This window comes from Erpetoichthys calabaricus, chromosome 2 (genome assembly GCF_900747795.2).
Source record: "Erpetoichthys calabaricus chromosome 2, fErpCal1.3, whole genome shotgun sequence".
Lineage (NCBI taxonomy): Eukaryota > Metazoa > Chordata > Cladistia > Polypteriformes > Polypteridae > Erpetoichthys > Erpetoichthys calabaricus.
The window spans coordinates 3741112-3764554 of NC_041395.2; the positions used below are offsets into that span (position 1 = coordinate 3741112).

The window sequence follows — 23443 nt, forward strand, 5'->3', positions numbered from 1 at the left end:
GATGTGGCAGAGTTAAACAGTTAAATTGATTGCTTTTAAAAACTCCTGTTCTTGCGCTCGCTAATTACAAGGTTATTCCAGTTAATATTTGGATAGTTAAAGTCCCCCATGACTATAATATCCCCCTGTAAACTTGACTTTTTGATATTACTAAAAAGTTGTGTTTTGAAATGACTGTCTGTAATGGGTGGTCTATAACACAGTCCTAAAATAAGACCTCTTTTCCATAATGCTTTTCCAGGTAAAGCCACACATCCTCACTAAGATGGGGCTCATCGTCCAACTGAAGAGGACTTACATTTAAATTCTGTTTGATATAAATGGCACCTCCCCCTTTTCTGTCCTGTCTATCCTTCCTAATAAATGTGTGCCCCTCTGTGTTACACTCATCCCCATCTTAGTTATTTAGCCAGATTTCTGTTATTGCTATAATATCATAATTATGCTACTCTACAAACAACTCCAACTCATATGTTTTATTTTGATACAATAAGGCAAGCTAATTTAATGTTACTAATTGTATTTTTGCATTTAACCCTTGGGTTAGTATTTACATTACTATGCATTTTTATTTTTACACTGTTGTTTGTTCTTCCATGTATAATTCTAAACCTGGCCTGTCCTAAACTTTCTGCCCCCACAATACTCGACTATCCTACCCATACCCCTCCCTAATACATTGGTGTGCCACCAGTTCAGATGTAACTCATCATGGCCGAACAGGTCTCATCTATTTCATAAGGAGTCCTAATGCTCCATAAACCTATACCCTTCTACCCTGCACCAAGATTTGATCCACACATTAAGCCTTCTAATCTCCTCAATCTTACCTGGACTGGAGTGTGGCACAGGCAGAACTTCACCTTGTCAGTTCTACTCTTCAGCTTGGCACCTAACTCTTTGAATTTGGATTGCAGAACTGACAGACTACCCTTATGTTATGTCATTTGTTCCAACAAGGACAATGACAACTGGATCCACCCCTGCTCTGGCCAAAAATCTATCCACCCTTCCAAGAAAGTCTTCTACCTGTTCACTTGAAAGGCAACACACTGTATGATGCTCTCTGTCTCTGGAAAACAACTATATTTCAATCCTCCTAATGAATGTGTCCCCCCTTCATCCTTACCTATTACCTCAGAGTTATCAGAACCACCATCCAGCTCCACCAGGTCCTGATGCCCCCAGACACCATGCATGTCTTGCCTTGCATTTGTGTCTCTCTGTCTCTGGAGCAAACCTGTGCTTCAGCCCTCCTAATGATTGAGTCCCCAACTATCACTACTTCTCTGAGCTGAATTGAATGAGCCAAGCATTTGTCATTTACCAGGCTGTTATGCAGCCAGTAAGTATGGACCCCACTGTGCACCTGTAAACGTTAATGAGAAATGGAGAAATCTTCAGATGTCTGAGGAGGTAAAGATGTTTGTGGTCCTTCTTAATAACAGCCATAAAGTGCTGTGCTGTCATTTTATAAAAGTGACATGTCTGATTACGAAGATGAGGATTCATGTAGCATGTGGCAGCGTTCACTGTCTTGAAATTTGTTTTTCTGCTGGATGAGGCCATTGTGTTCTAGTTTTTCATGGCCATCACCATGTTCTTTATGTTGGTGATGTTTGTTTCTAGTCTCATGAATGGATGTCACCATTGCTCCTGACTTCATTATGCGCTCCTTATTTGAAATTGTGACATAGCAAGTGATTTATCTATAAATTCAGAAAAGAAAAAACATCTATTGTAGTTTTGTTAAGTAGGGGAAAAATTCTAAATGCTGCAAGGACTTTTAATTTTCTCTATTTCATCTTCTCTTTGGTGTTCTGATTTTATATTGCCTGCCATTAACTTTGTCTGTTCTCTGTGGTGTATTCTTTTTAGTGGAAGAAGCTAACATACACTTCCATTAAGACCTTGTTGTCAGGACACGATAGATAGATAGATAGATAGATAGATAGATAGATAGATAGATAGATAGATAGATAGATAGATAGATAGATAGATAGATAGATAGATAGATAGATAGATAGATAGATAGATAGATAGATAGATAGATAGATAGATAGATAGATACTTTATTAATCCCCAAGGGGAAAATTACATACTCCAGCAGCAGCATCCTGATAAAAACAATATTAAATTAAAGAGTGATAAAAATGCAGGTATAACAGACAATAACTTTGAATAATGTTAACATTTAACGGGTGGGATTGAAGAGTCACATAGTGTGGTGGAGAAATGATCTCCTCGGTCTGTAAGTGGAGCAGGACGGTGACAGCAGTCTGTCGCTGAAGCTGCCCCTATGTCTGGAGATGATCCTGTTCAGTGGATGCAGTGGATTCTCCATAATTGATAGGAGTCTGCTCAGGGCCCGTCGCTCTGCCACAGATGTCAGACTGTCCAGCTCCGTGCCTACAATAGAGCCTGCCTTTCTCACCAGTTTGTCCAGACGTGAGGCGTCTCTCTTCTTTATGCTGCCTCCCCAGCACACCATCGCATAGAAGAGGGCGCTCGCCACCACCATCTGATAGAACATCTGCAGCATCTTATTGCAGATGTTGAAGGATGCCAGCCTTCTAAGGAAGTATAGTCGGCTCTGTCCTTTTTTGCACAGAGCATCAGTATTGGCAGTCCAGTCCAATGTATCATCCAGCTGCACTCCCAGGTATTTATAGGTCTGTACCCTCTGCACACAGTCACCTCTGATGATCACAGGGTCCATGAGGGGCCTGGGTCTCCTAAAATCCACCACCAGATCCTTGATTTTGCTGGTGTAGGTGGTTTGAGTCGCACCATTTAACAAAGTCCTTGATGAGGTTCCTATACTCCTCCTCCTGCCAAATCTCTTGATGCAGCCCACGATAGCAGTGTCATCAGCAAATTTTTGCATGTGGCAGGACTCCGAGTTGTATTGGAAGTCTGATGTATATAGGCTGAACAGGACCGGAGAAAGTACAGTCCCCTGCGGCGCTCCTGTGTTGCTGACCACAATGTCAGACATGCAGTTCCCGAGACACACATACTGAGGTCTGTCTGTAAGATAGTCAACGATCCATGCCACTAGGTATGAATCTACTCCCATCTCTGTCAGCTTCTCCCTAAGGAGCAGAGGTTGGATGGTGTTGAAGGTGCTAGAGAAGTCTAGAAACATAATTCTTACAGCTCCACTGCCTCTGTCAAGTGGGAGAGTGATCGATGTAGCATGTAGATGATGGCATCCTCCGCTCCCACCTTCTCCTGGTATGCGAACTGCAGAGGGTCGAGGGCATGGCAGACCTGTGGCCTCAGGTGGTGAAGTAGCAGCTGCTCCATGGTCTTCATCACATGTGACGTCAGAGTGACAGGCCAGAAGTCATTCAGCTCACTAGGATGTGATATCTTTGGGACTGGAGTGATGCAAGATGTTTTCCAAAGCCTCGGGACTCTCTCCTGTTCCAGGCTCAGGTTGAAGATGCGCTGTAGAGGACTCCCCAGCTCCAATGCACAGGCCTTCAACAGTTGTGGCGATACTCCATCTGGACCCACTGCTTTGCTGGCATGAAGTCTCCTTAGCTCTCTGTTCACCTGTGCTGCTGTAATTGTGGGTGGGGGGAAACTCTCTCCTATGCTGGCATCAGTAGAAGGATGGGTGGAGGGTGCAGTACTCCGAGGTGAGAGTGGGTTAGGGTGGTCAAACCTGTTAAAGAAGTTGTTCATCTGGTTTGCTCTCTCCACGTCTCTCTCTCAATGGTTGTACCACGCTTCGAGCTGCTGCCAGTGATGATCTTCATCCCATCCCACACTTCCTTCATGCTGTTATTCTGCAACTTCTGCTCCAGCTTTCTCCTGTACTGCTCATTCATCGCCCTGAGCTGGACTCGGAGTTCCTTCTGCACGCGCTTGAGCTCATGCTGATCACCGCCTTTCAAAACCCTTTTCTTCTGGTTCAAAAGGCCCTTGATGTCACTTGTAATCCATGGCTTGTTGTTAGCATAGCAGCGTACTGTTCTTACTGGAACTACGATGTCCAGACAGAAGTTGATGTAGTCAGTAGTGCAGTCAACAACCTCCTCAATGTTCTCACTATAAGATCCCTGCAGGATATCCCCGTCTGTAGTTCCAGTCTCTCAGAGCCTGCTCTGCCTCAGGGGACCACTTCCTGAATGAGTGTGTGGTTGTAGATAGGACCCTCACTCTTGGTTTGTAGTGAGGCTGAAGCAAAACCAGGTTATGATCTGCTTTCCCAAGCGCAGGCAGTAGGGTGGCGCTGTAAAATGGCTTAAATTATCTAAATGTAGTTTCTGTTCAGTTTTTATTGAAAATTGGTATGGATTGATATTGACCTAGTCCTGAATAATATAATACAACACATAATGAATTTCAAAATAAAAAAGAAATGATAAAGAATAAAACAATCAATGCACATTGAAACAAAATCACACAGAGTGAGAAGAGAAAAAAGAGCAAAAAATGCCTTGAGCTGGGCCGTAGGGGCACTACTAGAGGGTGCCCACCTAATAAACAGTGGCAGACTGCCCTAAAGCTGAGGACTGCTACGGAAAGCTGCCTTTAATTTACAATGAGAACATGAAATATTACAAAATTAATGTTCTAATGATCACAAACACCCAGAAAAATACACTGGACAAAGACATTCAGTGAGGTAGCAGATAGCCAAAGTGGGCAGCAGCATCTTAAACTGTATTCTCTACCTCGCCACAAGCCGATAGAGAGTGGTCAGAACTGCCAGTATACTGACCCTGATCACAGTACCCGTGACATCCCATCCTCTGCACTCTGGACTAACTGTAACCAAGATAAAGCAGACTGGTTAACATCCAACTTTATTGCAATACTATATGACTGCATATGACTGTACAGTAATGGAAGCATGAATGGCTCTCTTAAAATCCTTTAAATTCCTTGGCATTAAATGCTAGCAATATTTGGGCTGAGAATTCTATGCAATTATGTGTATTCCAGAGTCAGAATTTGGGTGATGGTTATGATCCACTATTACAGTGTTAAGACTGAATCACTTTCTGTGGCATTCTGCTGCCATCTAGTGCATAAAATAACAGCATGCTGCAAAAAAACAAGTCATCAATATTCATGAGTGAGGCGGAGCCTTCACTAAAGCACAATGACACATAATGAGAAGCTGTAAAGCCAGCTTTAGAACACATTGAAAGCAAATCATTAGTTGAATGAAGTGACAGTGATGACAATGTGCATTGATTATGAGATGTTAACACAGATAGTGAAACTGATGTATGACACTATATGATTGAGCTGGTACGATATGCCTGGTGACTTTGGTCACGTAAAGCTGCAGTGGTGTACAAATAAGTATGTGGCAAAAAGGCAAAATTATATGTGATCACGATGAAAGATTAGAAAGACGTTAGCCACTGAAGCACTGTTCAGTATGTAGCAACTGTCAAAGTTTGTGTCAGGGAAAATGTGGAAGTCACTTGCACTGTGGTGGCCTGCAATAACACAAATGAAGATGTCAATCGTGCAGTTCGGGCGCTAGCATTCTACACTCTCATGTTCAAGAAACAGAGAAAAAAATATTACAAGAAACGTGCTCAGAGAAACAAACTCTTCTACTGTCCTGACTACAACATCAGCCTGTGTGTTGGTGACTCTTTTGAAACTTGTCACACAAAGTACACATACTAAATCTGTATCAGTACAGTACTGTTGGTACAGTATGCTCGTGTTTCTGTTACACATAATAACATTATTTCTTGTTGAAAACATTTGACTTAATTTCTGGGGTAAACATAATGCTAAGAGGGCCACAGGAAGAAAAGACTGGAAATGAGGTAGAGATAACAAAACCTGCTTCTGACAACTGACTTTATCTGGCCTACATTTTGAGCTCTGAGATAATAGTCCAGTTGTGTTTTACACTCCTAAAGCCCAACTTGGAATTCTTTAACTTATCTAAGGTGACCATCCATTCAGCTGGTTCACTTTTTTGAATGTATCTCATCACCACGATACTTTGAACTTGGCGCGCGTGTGCGGTGTTTTGACGGAGGTTATGCTTTACCGCATTCTGCAACTTTGGCGAGAAATCACGTGATAAGCTTTCGCTTTGTACTCTGTAGTGTTTAGAGTCCCTACTCGTGATCTGTAGATTCTAACCAGCCCCTCCGCAGTCCCAACCCCCCGTCCCTGGATTGGCCCAAAAAATTCTGGTCACCTTAACTTATCAGCTTTGCCAAACACAGTTTCCTCACTTTTGCTTTCATTTAACTGAGAAAGCTCTCTGTCATCCAGGCTTTGATCTTATCAAGAGACTCAACAAGGGACTCCATCACTGAGCATCACTAAAAGGTACAGATGGATAAATGTGAATGTCTTCATAACAATGGTACGTCATATTGTGCTTCTTCTGATATTTGCTAATGGAAGTATATAAATTGTGAACAGGATTCTGAGGAACTCCACATGCCAATGAAGCAGCACAGGAAAAGCAGAGGACCTCTCTGAGATATGGCATAATATACTTTAAACATGATGTCTAGTTACCAACCATAAGCATCAGGCATCTCAGAAAAATTAAATGATCAACTCTATCAAAAGTTGAACACAAATCTAAAAATAGAAAGATGATACATTTTCTTGAATCAATAATGAGGAGTAAGTCATTGATCACCTATAGAAGAGCAGACTTTGTGCTCTGATGTGCCATAAAATTCAAATCTACTCAACTCTGTGGAGCACAAATCAAAAGAGGTTATGGGCAAGATATATAGCTCATTAGTGAGACCTCATCTGGAGTGCTGTGTGCAGTTTTGGTCTCTGGGCTACAAAAAGGACATAGCAACAATAGAAAAGGTCCAGAGAAGAACAACCAGGCTGATTACGGGGCTGCAGGGGATGAGTTATAAGGAAAGATTAAAAGAGCTGAGCCTTTACAGTTTAAGAAAAACAAGATTTAGAGGTGACATGATTGAAATGTTTAAATTCTGATGGGAATTAGTCCAGTGAATCGAGACGGTGACTTTAAAATGAGAAGAATACGGGGACACAGCTGTTAACTTGTGAAGGTAAATTTCACACAAACTTTATGAAGAGGACCACAGACACATTGAATACGTGACCAAGTAGTGTGGTGAACTTTAGGGGCATTCAAAAATTGACTGGTTGTTATTTTAGAGAAATTTGTTGGACAGGAATGTTGAGCTTTGTAGGGATGAATGGCATTTTCTTGACTGAATGTTTTTAATGTTCTATTCAAACATGCAGTCATACTTTTTTTTTTTGGTTATTTTACAGGAATGACAGGACGTGTTACAGTGACATCCGTCAATACATTCAACAGAGCAGAAATGTCAAACTTTCAGATAAGGAAGTCTTTCTATCCTGGAGGTGGAATAAAGTGATACTGAACAGCATGATGAACTTTGTAGAGAGGCCTTCAACTCAGGTTGACATAATACTGGACGCCATAGTCTATGAAATGTATGATTTCATCTGCCATGTATCTAACTGCTTAGATAAGATATCCTCCATACGGTAAGTAATTCTGGAGATCTACAGTGAAGTCAGTGCTGGTCACTTATCCTTTTTATTCTCTTATTACGTTAAACACATCCATCAAACCTGAACGTGTAATTGTCCATCTTGGTCTATTTGCTTTCAATCTTTTCTCTAACATCAGCAAATGGGAGTGGCACCAAGTTGTTGGGGGAGGGGGGGGGTGTACGAGTAGGCTAATCAAGGAATTTTTAAACTGGGGAATAGCATGACAAAGATTTAGGACAGGCCATGCTTAGAATTGTACATGAGGGGAAGAGCAATGGTGTAAAAATAAATATGCATAGTAATGTAAATTCTTAGCTAAATCTTACATGCAAAAGATAAATGATGTAACACATTACAAATATCTTGTCTTTAGTATCAGAAATGAAACAAGTGATCTGGAGTTGTATATACCTACAATTATAACATTATAGCAATAACAGATACTAGGTTAAATTACAAAGATGGGGATGAGTAGAACATGGAGGGGTACACTTTAATTAAGAAGGACAGACAAAACAGAAAAGGAGGTGGGGTTGCTATTTATGACAAACAGAATTTAAATGCATCTCTTCTTCAGATGGACGATGAGCCCCATCTTAGTGAGGACGTCTGGATTCATCTAGAAAGCAGTAGTGAAAGGGGCCTCAATGAAAATAATTTAAATGGGTAACTTTTTAGTAATATTAAAAAGGCAAGTTTACAGGGGTATGTTATAATCATGGGGGACTTTAACTACAAAATATTAACTGGGATAACCTTGCAAATAGCGGAGCACAACAGCAGGAGCTTTTAAATATAATCAGTGACATCTTTTTTAACAGAGTAAGTAAAAGCACCTACAACTGAATAAAGTCAGTCTAGATTTAGTCTTTTGTAATAATCAGAATAGAATTGAGAGTGTAGAGGGTCTACACTGCTAGGGTCACATGACCATAACATAATATAATTCTCAGTGGTTTGGAAGAGTGTAAATGCGAAGACTAAACCAGTTACATTAAACTTTTGAGCAGAGTGTAAAACGTCTCAAAGAGATAAACTGGGATAAGCTTTTAAGTGTGGAGAAAGTCAAGGAGAAGTTGAACAGAAAATGTTTTAAAAATAATTCAGGACAGGTGTATCCTGAAAGTGGAATTAGTAGGAACCTTTAAAAAAACTCTGTAGTAGATTATTAAACAGTGGAAAAAGAGGTTGCAAAGGAAAAAACAAGCGAATAAGGCGTATAAGTCTAATAACACCAAAGTGAATCGTAGTGCATGTGGGAACATGAAGACAAGCATTAAGGAGATTTTTTTGAGGAGGCTAAAAACAGTTTGAGTTGTCTTTCACCTTATCTACTATATTCCCATCTAAGAGATTCTTTCATCATTTTAGTAGTAAAAGAACAGTCAAGGAGGAGGTGAAGTGCATCAGGAATAGTAAAGGAGAATTAAAAAATACAGACAGTGGAGTAAAGGAGAATTAAAAAATACAGACAGTGGAATAGCGGATGCTCTAAACTTGCATTGAGAAAGTGGAAGACCTCCCAGTGGTAAAAGGGACTACTAAGGTGGTACTGAGGGATTTGGAAATTGTAGAGGGAGAAGTGCTACTCAGATTAAATAGGCTGAAATCAAACAAATCACTAGGACCAGAGATGTTCTAACCTCAAGTTCTTAAGGAGGTTAGCGAGTACAGATATAAACCCTTGACACATATTTTTAGGAAGTCACTGTGCAATGGGAAAGTTCTTAAGGACTATAAAATGGCAAATATCATCCTGTTATATGAAGTGGGTGACTGGGCAGATTCAAGCAACTATAGGAGAGTAAGCTTAGACAAGCTCTGCGTCCCAACCCGGCAATTTACTCTCTTTTCTATGAATAAACTCAACAAATTTCTGTCTAAGCCTTTTCATACCTTTGTTTGTTGCTGTTTGATATGGTTCAATTAGAATGAAAGAATCACCCTAATTCTCCACACTCATGTCCAGTGATAAAAGCCCAGGGGACTTTGCTGGAGGCTGGCATGCTGGGGCCGTTTTGATTGTCAACCAATTGAAGAGATTCGTCTTGGAGCAAAATGCCCTTTTAAGTGTGATCTTGAATGTGACAATACAAAGAGGTTTTTCGGGCCTTCATACGGGCATTATTCAAATCAGAAATGAACAACTGAAACTATCCTCCATCTCTATGCAGGTTCATGCTCAAGTCAAGTATCATGCTGCTGAGATTCGCTCCCTCCATATGGAAACCCAGGTTCTCTGGGAGAAACTATCTGAACAAAAAGACAGAGCTAAGAGAGACAACATTAGAATTATTGTAGCATCAGATAATGCTGAGAAGGGAAATATGCTTGATTTCCTGGAAAAACAATGGCCTGTATGGTATCCGTCTATCCCAATTTTTTTCCTTAAAGTGATGTGGGCACACAGGAAATATTTAAGGGACAGTGACACTACGCGTGCACGTCCAATTATAGTCAAGCTGCTACATTATTCTGACAAAGCTACCATCCTGAAGGAGGCAAGTAAACTTCAAAATGCAGCCTATGAACACTGGAAGATATACTTCTACTCTTTATTCAACCCACACTGCACAAGCACACAAGTCCATGTCTCCAGTGTTCAAGAAGGCTTGGCAACTCGGCCTCACCATTTTCCTGATTTATCTGGTGAAGCTTTGGATCTCCTTTTTTTTAGGAGTACCACGACCCTCAACAAGTATTTTTTTATATATATTTTATTTTATTAAACTCAAAAAACATTCCATACATGCAAGTCAAGTTTAACAAAACTGGCATTGAAAAACGTTTGTACAGATCCTCTGATTCTGATTTTTTCAAATTTTAGATAATATATAACATCAGTTATTCACTGACTTAAAAGAGGAGAGATAGGATTCTTCCAAATAGTGTAGTAAAGGCAATCACAGTTTGTTTGTTCTTCTCCACTTTAAGCCCCTCTGTGAGCCCACCAGACACAGTTGTTAATGGGTTAGGAGGGATTGGAACCCCAAGGCTGTCTGAAAGGCACTTACAAATTTTGGTCCAGAATGATGTTAATTTGGTGCAGGCCCAAAACATTTGACCCAGTGAGGCTGGAACTTGATTGCAACGTTCACAGGTTTGATCTTGCCCTGGAAACATTTTGGACAATTTTAAACGAGAGACATGTGGTTGATAGATAATTTTAAGTAGAATAATTCTATGTTTTGCGCATATGGAGCTCGAGTGAATTCTGTGCATTGCTACCTTCCATTCCTTTTCTGAGATGCTGAGTGAGAGATCCTTTTCCCACTGTACTCTGAGATCTTTGAAAGGGAGGGACTGTAAAATCCATCCATCCATCCATTATCCAACCTGCTATATCCGAACTACAGGGTCACGGGGGTCTGCTGGAGCCAATCCCAGCCAACACAGGGCGCAAGGCAGGAAACAAACCCCAGGCAGGATGCCAGCCCACCGCAGGGACTGTAAAATAGTTTTATATATTGCAGAAATGCTGTTTGAGTCCTCAAGACTGATGAAAATTTCTTCCAGTATAGAGGTAGGTGGGAGGTGAGGGAAATTGGGAAGGTTTTGTTTAACAAAGTTTCTAATTTGAAGGTAGTGAAAGAAATGTGTTTCTGGAAAGTATTAAAAACTGTGTATGTTTGTGAGGGTGGAAAAAGGTGGTTCTTGTGCAGAGGTGTCACAGATAAAAGCTTCTCTATCTTAAAATGCTTCCTACATTGGTTCCATATTCTGAGTGAGTGAAGCACAATTGAGTTGTTAGTATATTGGCGACAACTTGTACTTATGGGGGTACAAAGCAAGGAATATAAAGAAGTACTGCAGGATTTTATTTCTATTGCCGACCAATCCTGCATCTGTTTATCTATTTGTGTCCATGTCTAGGTTTTTATAGTTTGTATATTTGTAATAAAATTGAAAGTTAGATCTTTGTAGGGTCGCCCTTTGGAGACGTGGAAGTTTTGAATTCCAAATAAAGGAGGTAATGATTGAATCTAATTTCTTAAAAAATGATTTATTGATGTACAGTAGACCCCCGGGAAGTTGCAGTTCAGAGTTCGCGGCCTCAGTCATTCGCGGATTTTTCCTTAGAACCTATCTAATAATTGTTAGCGGAAACTGTAAATATCGTGTGCAATTTTTATGGCTTTTTTCGTGGCAATACTGTATTGTAGAGAGAACAGGAAGCAACTGTAGAGGAAAACGCGGCTTGGGATGGTGAAAGTAGCCAATAGAATTTGAAACTGCAACTCCCAGCAGTCCCTGCAGTGGCTATGATTGGTCTTCTGCTGAGGGTGCTGGGGCTGTTGGGGTCAAAAGATGTCAGCGCGGCTTTTAAAAAGAGGCTGGTGACCAAAAACAAAAAAAAACGTTTTTGTAATTTGTGTTTCAAGTTCCTGTCTGTCTGCCTTCTGTTGGGATACCTGTACTTATTCGTTTTGTCCTGGATCATTTTGTGGTTGGTGTCTGGATTGTCTGCCTGTGTACATGAGGACTGTAAGTGGATTCATGGCCATCCTGCAAAGAAAGGAGCGCTCCGGAACACATCCACCTGTCTTCACCATTTCAGGAACTAGCGGTAGGACTATCTTTACATTCCCATTCAACGTACAGATCTCTGGACTATCTATTTTCATCATTAAATTTCATCCGTTGCTGTTTTTCATGAATGTTTTTCATGATTTACTGTGTGTGTTTTGTTTGTGCTTTGTTGTATTTATTGTGTAATTGCCGTAAGGGGAACAGGGGTGGTATCATTGTTTTCATTCATTTCATTTGTTTTCATTACACTCTTTATTTGCTGTTTGATTACCGGTTTGCTTTGTTTTTGTCTTTGTTTGTGAATGCGTGCCTGTCGGGTCAAGGCTGGGTGCATCCCTGGAATCTCCAACATAAAAATAAATAAATTGTTGTCTTCTTCACAGTGTGAATCTTAGCGGCACCAGACCACTACAACATTATTCATTTCTCCTTGCTGCTGATTGACTGTGATGCATCTCCAGCTGAGTGTTCTTGTGTTTTCCGTTTTGTTCCTCTTAACCCTTAAACCGCCACAACCGGCTATAGTCATTTTCCAGTGCCATTTGCAAGCATGCAGGAGCTGATCAGTCAGTGCCATACATTCGTTAAACAGCCAGCTCATGACCACTGCCAGCCCCTTGTGAGCAGGGGGGCTGAATGCACCCCTAGAAGACATGGACACGCCTAAAAAAACCCTCTTAAAAAACGTTGATAGACTAGTTTCACATTGCTCCCTTACTTGCTGAGATTACTTGCGGCTGCTCTGTCACGTGATATGCGTCTCACATGACGCTACGCTTACTTAAAATCCTGAACAGCATCTGTCCTTTTTGGCTGATTGCTTTGTTTCTCTCTCCTCCCCCAGACATCCTCTGCTCCTGTTGGGGGTCCCGCTCCCGTTGTGCTCCCCTATGATGTTAGTCTATTCTTTTAATTAAGAACTAACTGCATACTGAGCTTGTTTTACTTCTGAAAGAGACATGTTTGTTTGATGTGTTTGAATAAAGTTCCTGTCTCTACAATCTCCTGTGTTTCTGTGCAATTCTGAGACCCAAGTGTGACACCCTGCAGCCACACTGTCCCTGGGATTGAGCCGCTGCACTAGACTGGCCTGCCAGCGTCAGCGCTTACCTCTGTGTGCTTGAGGGCAGCCAGTTCAAGCTCAGTTGGCTCAGTGATTTCCTGAATTTCATCCATGGCGTCAGTTGCACCTTGTACATATTGTTCCAGTAGTTTTTTAAATAGTTTTTACAGTGCATTAGCAGTGTGTAAAATGATCAGTGCTACAGTAATCATGATGCTCTTTGCATGAAAAAAAATGTGTTCCATTAAAATTTCACTTTTTCTTTTTTAATTGTGACATTTACTTAAAGTGCAGCAAAAATGTATTTGGCGTCCAGGGATGCGTTAACCCCCAAGTATGTGGCAGTTTAAGGGTTAAAGCCTCAAGATGCCGCCGAAACGCCCTGCGCCTTCTAAGGCTTCTGGCAATGAAAACGCGCTTGCATGAATGACAGTACATATAGTGGTAACATCGGTATTTGACATTCTAATATTTTTATTTTATTAATTTTCATTGTAATCATTCCATACAAATAGATCACTTTATAACCAAACAAATTTGAAGACTAATCAAACCCCACCCCTGAGAAGGAGAGCTTAGCTAAAGGAAAATTGCTTAAGGCTTTTTAATAAGGCAACATTAAACAAAAGAAAGGGAGAAGTAAATACAGTGGTGTGAAAAACTATTTGCCCCCTTCCTGATTTCTTATTCTTTTGCATGTTTGTCACACAAAATGTTTCTGATCATCAAACACATTTAACCATTAGTCAAATATAACACAAGTAAACACAAAATGCAGTTTGTAAATGGTGGTTTTTATTATTTAGGGAGAAAAAAAAATCCAAACCTACATGGTGTGTGAAAAAGTAATTGCCCCCTGAACCTAATAACTGGTTGGGCCACCCTTAGCAGCAATAACTGCAATCAAGCGTTTGCGATAACTTGCAATGACTCTTTTACAGCGCTCTGGAGGAATTTTGGCCCACTCATCTTTGCAAAATTGTTATAATTCAGCTTTATTCGAGGGTTTTCTAGCATGAACCGCCTTTTTAAGGTCATGCCATAGCATCTCAATTGGATTCAGGTCAGGACTTTGACTAGGCCACTCCAAAGTCTTCATTTTGTTTTTCTTCAGCCATTCAGAGGTGGATTTGCTGGTGTGTTTTGGGTCATTGTCCTGTTGCAGCACCCAAGATCGCTTCAGCTTGAGTTGACGAACAGATGGCCGGACATTCTCCTTCAGGATTTTTTGGTAGACAGTAGAATTCATGGTTCCATCTATCACAGCAAGCCTTCCAGGTCCTGAAGCAGCAAAACAACCCCAGACCATCACACTACCACCACCATATTTTATTGTTGGTATGATGTTCTTTTTCTGAAATGCTGTGTTCCTTTTACGCCAGATGTAACGGGACATTTGCCTTCCAAAAAGTTAAACTTTTGTCTCATCAGTCCACAAGGTATTTTCCCAAAAGTCTTGGCAATCATTGAGATGTTTCTTAGCAAAATTGAGACGAGCCCTAATGTTCTTTTTGCTTAACAGTGGTTTGCGTCTTGGAAATCTGCCATGCAGGCCGTTTTTGTCCAGTCTCTTTCTTATGGTGGAGTCGTGAACACTGACCTTAATTGAGGCAAGTGAGGCCTGCAGTTCTTTAGACGTTGTCCTGGGGTCTTTTGTGACCTCTCGGATGAGTCGTCTCTGCGCTCTTGGGGTAATTTTGGTCGGCCGGCCACTCCTGGGAAGGTTCACCACTGTTCCATGTTTTTGCCATTTGTGGATAATGGCTCTCATTGTGGTTCGCTGGAGTCCCAAAGCTTTAGAAATGGCTTTATAACCTTTACCAGACTGATAGATCTCAGTTACTTCTGTTCTCATTTGTTCCTGAATTTCTTTGGATCTTGGCATGATGTCTAGCTTTTGAGGTGCTTTTGGTCTACTTCTCTGTGTCAGGCAGCTCCTATTTAAGTGATTTCTTGATTGAAACAGGTGTGGCAGTAATCAGGCCTGGGGGTGGCTACGGAAATTGAACTCAGGTGTGATACACCACAGTTAGGTTATTTTTTTAACAAGGGGGCAATTACTTTTTCACACAGGGCCATGTAGGTTTGGATTTTTTTTCTCCCTAAATAATAAAAACCATCATTTAAAAACTGCATTTTGTGTTTACTTGTGTTATATTTGACTAATGGTTAAATGTGTTTGATGATCAGAAACATTTTGTGTGACAAATATGCAAAAGAATAAGAAATCAGGAAGGGGGCAAATAGTTTTTCACACCACTGTATCTATGTAAATAAGAGATGGAGAAGGGAGTTAAATGCGGTAATAGTTATTTCTCTTATTCTAAAATAATATTGATTAAATCCTGCCATGTTTTGAAAAAATGCTGTACAGATCCTCTAACTGAAAATTAGATTTTTTCCAATTTCAAATAATATAAAACATCGGTTTCCCACTGACTTATAAGAGGAGAATTAGGATTCTTCCAATTTAACAAAATAAGTCTGCGTGCCAAAAGTGTAGTGAATGCATTCACAGTTTGCTTGTCCTTCTCCAAATCAAGTCCATCTGGAAGGACACTGAACACAGCTGTTAGTGGGTTAGGAGGGATTGTGATACTAAGGCTGTCTGAGAGGCACTTAAAACTTTTTGTCCAAAATGATGTTAGCTTGGTGCAGGCCCAGAACATGTGACCCAGTGAGGCAGAAGCTTGGTTGCAGCGCTCGCAGGTTGGATCCTGCCCTGGAAACATTTTGGACAGTTTTAAGCGAGATAGATGAGCTCGACATATAATTTTTAGTTGAATAATTCTATGCTTTGCGCATACGGAGCTCGAGTGAATTCTCTGCATTGCTACCTTCCACTCCTTTTCTGATATATTGATTAAGAGATCTTCTTCCCAATGTCCTCTTGGATCTTTGAAAGGTAGGGACTCTAATAAGAGTTTATATATTGCGGAAATAGTGTTTGTTTCCTCGAAATTGAGCAGTATTTTTTCCAACATTGTGGAGGGTGCAAGGTGGGGGAAATCGGGCAATTTCTGTTTAACAAAATTTCTAATTTGAAGATAGTAAAAGAAATGTGTAGCTGGGAGGTTGAATTTTGAACGTAATTGTTCAAAAGATGTAAATATGTTGTCTATATAAAGATCTCTGAGCATTTTAATCCCAAAACTTTTCCAGGTATTAAAAACTGGATATACTTGCGAAGGTTGAAAGAGGTGGTTCTCTTGCAGAGGTGCCACTGATAAAAGATTTTCCATCTTAAAATGCTTTCTAAGTTGGTTCCATATTCTGAGTGAGTAAAGCACAATTGGGTTATTAGTATATTTGAGATAACTTTCATTTATTGGAGAGCAGAGCAGGGAATATAAAGAAGTACTACAGGATTTTACTTCTATTGCGGACCAAGCCTGTGTATGTTCATTTATTTGTGTCCAGATTTTTATGGCTTGTATGTTTGCTGCCCAGTAATAAAACTGAAAATGAGGTACAGCCATGCCACCTTCTGCCTGAGGTCTTTGTAGGGTTGCTCTTCGGATACGTGGGTGTTTTGAGTTCCAAATGAATGAGGTTATTATTGAATCTAACTGTTTAAAAAACAATTTATTGATATATATTGGAAATTTGACATTCTAACACTGCGGGTGACATAGCAGTACAGTACTGTGCAGTAGACGGGTTTACCTTTACATTCTTTTTTTTTTAGGTAATGTATTAAGCTGAGTCTGAAATTAAATTAAAGTGTTTTGGGGGCATATTTAGGGTTTAAACTATAAAAATAGGCATTTTTGTAACCACATCCAAAATTTGCGTTTTTTCACAATTCGCGGGTGCTCTACAAACGTAACCCCGTGAATTTTGGGGGTGTACTGTATATTGGAATGTTTTGAAACAGAAAAAGAAGCTTAGGAAGGATATTCATCTTGACAATGTTGATTCTTCTAGCTTAACACTAGAATTACCAGAGCGTACGAAAAAATTTGTAGATCCGGCCCACCTTAAATCGCTTCTTAAAACCGTTCTCACCTCTCCGCCAGCGTCTTTTGTCATCTAAATGTACTGATAAAGACAAGCTGCCAGCAGCCGGCTATTCCATCCCCCAACGACTTAGAACGTAAACGAGCTTTTCCCAGCTCATGCCTTGATTGATTATCTGGGAGTGAAGTGGAGTTTTAGAGTGGAAATAGATTGTTATTTGGAACACACGCATTTCATATGTGTTGCATTTCTACAGTAATCTGTGTAAACACATTGTTAAAACAGAATCGTTTTTTATATTCTAGTAGCAAATGACAAAATGTAGGCATAAACTATATAATGTATGAAGCCTGAAGTCCAAATATCAAAGAAACACTTTCACAAAAGGTACAAAAAAAAACCACCACCAAAAAAAGCCACCTTAGTGTGTGATATTGACACTCATTAACTCTCACTGTTTCCGTGGCGCAACAGTATCAGTCGCTGACTGGGAAACAGAAGGTCATGAGTTCGATCCTGCTCAATTCACTTTTGAGAAGTGTTCTTATTTTCACTATTTTAGAATAAAAAGATACATTTGAATTCAGTCTGTAACAGCCGGTGTAATTTATGATATTTGTAAAGGTTAGCTTTGGTTATTTTTTTTTTAAATTCACTTTTCATTGTCTCAGTCGTTTTCAGGATCCTTCCCTACAAACCCCCCCCCCCCCCCCCCCACCTGACACTGCTGTTTTCACATAAAGACGCGCTATATCTCTGCAGTGTATGACGATACATATGACCGCGTGTTTTTTTCCCCACAATCTTGCCAGTCCACACATGTTGCTGTATGCTGTTTCTTTTGTACTCTAGGACATGCAGAGGAAAGCATAGTAAAGAGCAGTAACTTCAGCGCTATATGCAATCATCAGACACTCCCCATCTGACACTGCTGTTTTCACATAAATACGCGCTAAAGCTCTGCAATGTACTTGTGACTGCATTGTCGTACCAATGCTTGCGAACTGAACTGAAGTGTCTGCATGCACTTTTCGTGGCATTATACGTGTATTTTTTGAGTATGCCCGTGTAGCTCAAACACAGGAACACATGTTGATGTAAAAGTATAACAAAACAAGTGCACTTTTATTCAAGACTATAACCGAAGCAAAAAGAAAGCAAGTTACAGTAGGCGGTTGATATGACAGCTTGCGTGGTGGAATGCTAAGAACTGCTGATTTCCATCCCGTGCTATATAACTGTTAACATTTGAATCTGATGATTGCATATAGCGCTGTCTTATTCAGTGTGCGCAAGAACATGCAGGTGGCCAGTTGCTGTGTGCTACAACGCACATTTTAAAAAAAGAAAGAGACAAATATATGTCACGTTTTGAAGAAATCATTTTATGACGCGAAAAGTACCGATCAGAAAACATCGTCGAAGTAATGCAATATTATTTGAAAACGAACAGCGTCAGATCGGGTGTGAAGTTATACTGGCGCTGTTTGAGTCAGATCAGAAGCTGAATAAGCTGAAAAAGCTCCTGTTCTGACTCTAAGTAAAAAAGCATGAATTAATCAACAGAAGATTGACATTTTAAACTTAACGATTTACAGTGCATAACAATTTATAAATTTAATGTCCTTTTGAGGAAAAAAAAACAATTTCTCCAAAGCTGGGAATTGAACTCACGTCTCTGTAGCACAGCAGAGCTGCCGTACCCCAAATCAGCAAACCATAGCGTTAAGCCATGGAAGTTGATGTATCATCCTTGAACCTTTTGTGAAAGTGTTTATTTGATGTTTGGACTTCAGGCTTCACAGACTCTATAGTTTATGCCTACATTTTGTAACATTTATTACTAAAATATGAAAAAGTTTCTGTTTTAGCAATGTGTTTACACAGATTACTGTAGAAACGGAACACACATGAAATGCATGTATTCTAAATAGCGATCTATTATTTCCATTCTAAAACTCCAGCAGTTCAGTCACTCCCAGATAATCAAACAAAGCATGAGCTGGGAAAACTTAGTGAACGTTCTGCGACGGTGGGGGATGGAATAGCCGGCTGCTTGCTGCTCCTCTTAATCGGCACATTTAGAAGACAAAAGAGAGGTGAGAACGGTTTTAAGGTGGGCCGGATCTACGAGTTTTTTCGTAGACTCTGGTAATTCTAGTGTTAAATGAGATGAAGGTTAGACCATCTATGCAAGTCTTGGTTAATTTTTTCCATGCAGATAGCGAAATTGTTTTGATAAAGAGCTTTATGTTTACTTGTGATATTTACCCCTAGGTATTTAACCCCTTAACCGCCCTCTGCCGGATATATCCGGCACCGTTGTTTTATTGCTAACGCCATACTGCCGGAATTATCCGGCACATTTGCCTGTGGTTATATGAATGCCTGGCAAGTAGTATAACTGACGGTTTGGCGTGGGTATTATTACTACGTTGTATTTCGACAAGTCTGTGGTTGTTTTGGCCGGTCATGTGACGTGATTCGCATGTAACAGCTGTGAATATGGCGAAACGTAAACTGACTTCAAGTGAGGCTTTGCAGGCGATTTTGGACAGTTCTGATCATGATTGTAGCAGTTCTGAAGAAGATTTTAGCGACAGTGATGAGCAGCAACGTGCGCTGCATGATACTGTGAATGAAGACGCATCGGATGACGGCGCTGAGTGGGTGTATCCCCAGCATCTCAGCTGGGCTGCTGCCCGTGGTGAACTACCTTTTCTGCATTCATTTGAGGGAACGTGTGGCTTTATTGTTGATGTAAACAATTACACTGCTGAGCAGTTTTATGAGCTGTTTGTGTCACCTGATTTGATCAGACATTTTGTTCATCAGACAAATCTGTATGCAGCACAGTTTATTGAGAAAAATCCCAATTTACCTCCACATTCCCGTGTTCGTGCTTGGTTTGACACTGATGAAAACTAAATGAAAAAATTCATTGGGATTTTGATGTTGATGGGAATAATCAGAAAACCAGATATTGAGATGTACTGGTCTACAGATCCTATGTATGCAACACCTATTTTTGCAGCTGTCATGACACGTAACCGATTCTCTTTGCTGCTGAAATTCTTTCATTTGAATGACAACAGAAATGAGCCAGATAAGAAAGATCCAAACCGCGACCGCTTGTTCAAGCTACGTCCTTTGATTGATCATTTATTTGAAGCATTTCAGTTGCCCTACATGCCAGGACCGTCAGTTGCAGTTGATGAAAGTTTATTGTCGTGGAAGGGCCGCTTACAGTTTCGACAGTATCTACCATTGAAAAGGGCACTGTTTGGTATCAAGATGTTTTGCTTAGCTGAGAATTCAGGTTACATTTATAGATTTCGTGTATACACTGGCAAAGAGGATCCTATGAGTAGTATTTCAGCAGTGTTGCCAGATGAATGTAAGGACTTTGGACTTTCAGAAAAACGCTGTCATGTCTGTTCAAAGAAGGGTCAGCGTAGAGACGTCAAGACCTTCTGCTCAAAGTGTCCCAGCAATCCTGGACTTTGTGCAGTTCCCTGCTTTGGCCTGTGGCACAGCGAACTCAAATACTGGGAATGAAACTTATGATTGACTGAACTACTTTTGACTGTTGAATTACTTTTGACTGTTCCGTTTTTGTAGTTGACAATAAATCCAGAAGCCTGAGAAAAGGTACATTTTGTGCTTTATTATGTGTTTGCCCATTTCTAGAACTTGCACAACATTTAGTGGTCAATACTGCTTGAATAAATGTAAAAAATGTAAAAAAAATGTAAAAAAGTAAAAAAACGAAAATTGTTCAGATTTCGCCTGGCGTGGGGAATATTTAGGGAGTTGGCGGTTAAAGGGTTAAACTGATCTGCGATGATAAAAGGGAACAGTCTAATATTGTGTGCTTGAGAATTCCCTGGAAAGAACACACTTTTATTCATTTTAATTCTAAGACCAGAAATCTTTTGAAATTCTGTTAGTGCTGTTAAGACTGCAGGCACAGTATTTTGTGGGTCTGATATATACAGTACCATATCATCTACATATAGAGACATTTTGTGTTCAAGTCCTTCTCTGGTAATCCCCTTTATCTGATCAGCATTTCAACAGTGAACTGCCAGTGGCTCAATGGCGAGTACAAAAAGCAGTGGGGCATCCTTGTCTGGTACCACGTTCTAGTCTAAAGTAGTCTGAGCAAATGTTGTTAATACAAACTGAAGCTTCTAGACTGGTATACAGTAGTTTGACTCATGCACAAATGTTCGGGCCAAACTCAAATTTCTCTAATATAGTGAAAAGGTAGTTCCTTTCAACCATATCAAATGTTTTTTCTGCATCCAGCGATAATATCATCTCCGGGGTGTTAGACATAGTGGGTGAATATATTACATTAAACAGGCATCGAAGATTGGACGCTAAGTGTCAGCCTTTAATAAATCCAGTTTGGTCTTGTGATATTACCAAAGGCAGCACTTTCTCAATCCTTCTAGCTAGGACTTTAGAAAGTATCTTAACATCATTATTCAAAAGTGAAATTGGTCTGTATGATGCACATTTTAATAAGTCCTTATTTTGCTTAAGAAAGATGGTAATTAATGCTTGATGAAAAGTTTGAGGTTGAATTGTATTGTCTCTAGCTTCTGTAAATTTTGCTAATAAGAGGGGAGCTAGCTTAAGTGAGAATTTTTTTACAAAATATGGCAGGGTAGTCATCAGGGCCTGCTGCTTTCCCTCTCTGAAGTGACTTTATACCAACTTGTAATTCTGATAGTGCCAGAGGTTTATCCAATTCCTCTGCACTGAGAGTATGTATTTGTGGTATCTGTAATGCATCCAGAAATGCATTAGGTTGTGTCTTGTCTTCTTTAAACTCAGTAGAATATAAGGGCTTGTAGTAGTCTCTAAATGTGTGCTTTATATTTTTATGGTCAATGATTTTGTCTCCGTTTGTGTTGGTGATTGTTGGGATTGCACTGCGAACTTCCTGCTTGCAGATTTGTTGAGCTAAGATCTTATTAGCCTTCTCTCCATGTTCATAGTAATGATGTCTTTATTTAAAAGTGAGTTGTGCTGTTTCTTTAGTTGTCAAAAGGTTGAGCTCTCTATGCCAGGATTGTCATTTCCTATGAAGTGCTTCACTTGGACACCTGGCATGTTCTTGATCTGTTCTGGAAATTTCACTGATTATCTCTGTTACCTTCTTGGTTTCAATTGATTTTTGTGGGTAAGATATGAGATAATCTATCCTCAACAAGCATTTAATGCCCTGGACCTATTTTCTTCCACTGCTACTTTGCCACATTGACTGTTGTATGTAAGTCATTCCAGTTCAGTTTAAGCATCTTTGTAAACATTGACCAGTAATGTCTAACTACATTGAATGTATAATTTTAGTTTATATATTAGGTGTATGTATGCTGTATATATTGACAAAAAACTCAGTTTTTTCATTGAGGGTTTTTAAAACTCATTTGTCATGGTCAGAGAGCTGTGGGGGATGGGAGTGATCAGGATACGGGCCTGCTATGCTCTAGTGACAGCGCACCACATGCTGGGGGCTCCTCTTGCTCTGCTGTTGTGTAATATCTGTCTGTTGGTTATGTCCTCACATGTGTTCTCTTGAGATTTTGTTGCATTGGCCTGCAGTATGTGAGTGGGAGTGGAGGTTAGGGTAGGATCGTGCGCTGAGCTCTCTCCATGCATGCCCATTTATGGGCACAACTTGGTTACTTTCCATTTAATGTTTAAGAGACCTTGTTCAGTTTTTTTGCATTGTTTCTGATAATTTTATACTAGGGGTTTGGGGGTGGGATTCCGGTGCTATTATCTACATCAGGTGTTCCCAACTTTTTTCATGTCAAGACCTCCCTAAGAGAGTTATCTTAGGCTGATGATCCCCTACCTATCACCATCCAAAAAAATGACATATCCCGCATATCTCTAATAAACTACTATACAGAGCCTACTACCTGTTAAGTGCATGTAACAGAACTTTATAAAAAGGCACTTTTACTATGGAAATAAATAGACTGCTCATAATAAATAAATAAAATCCACAAGATATTTCAGTTTTAACCTTCTCTACATTGCTGCTGAGGGGTTTGTTTCGCTCCAGATATGCTCTTTCTTGGCATGTCAGAGGAACGTGACTTTGCGAATAGTGGTTTGCCTCACTTGTAAAGGCACATTGTGTTGCATGGGGTGGAGAGAAAGAGAGCAATCCTATTTCTGTTTTATCCCTTATACCTCAGTAACTGTTAGTGCCAACATAATAAATAAATAAATTAAACTCACTCTAGGGATAGTGAGACTGTTGGTTTTGGATGTTCTTGACCAGTTTGTCCACTACGGGTTGCAGCTGGCTTAGTGACAATCACAAATCATTTTCCACATTTAGACGTA

The 23443-nt window shown here is 40.1% G+C and overlaps 1 protein-coding gene across 1 annotated transcript in view; it reads left to right on the forward strand.

Moving 5' to 3' along the window:
• LOC114644700 (NACHT, LRR and PYD domains-containing protein 12-like) overlaps positions 1-23443 on the forward strand; it is a 129896-nt gene that overhangs the window by 99428 nt on the left and 7025 nt on the right. The window contains exon 5 of the mRNA XM_051924012.1: positions 7270-7509. Coding sequence (XP_051779972.1) covers positions 7270-7509 — 240 coding nt within the window. The remainder of the gene's footprint in view (positions 1-7269; positions 7510-23443) is intronic.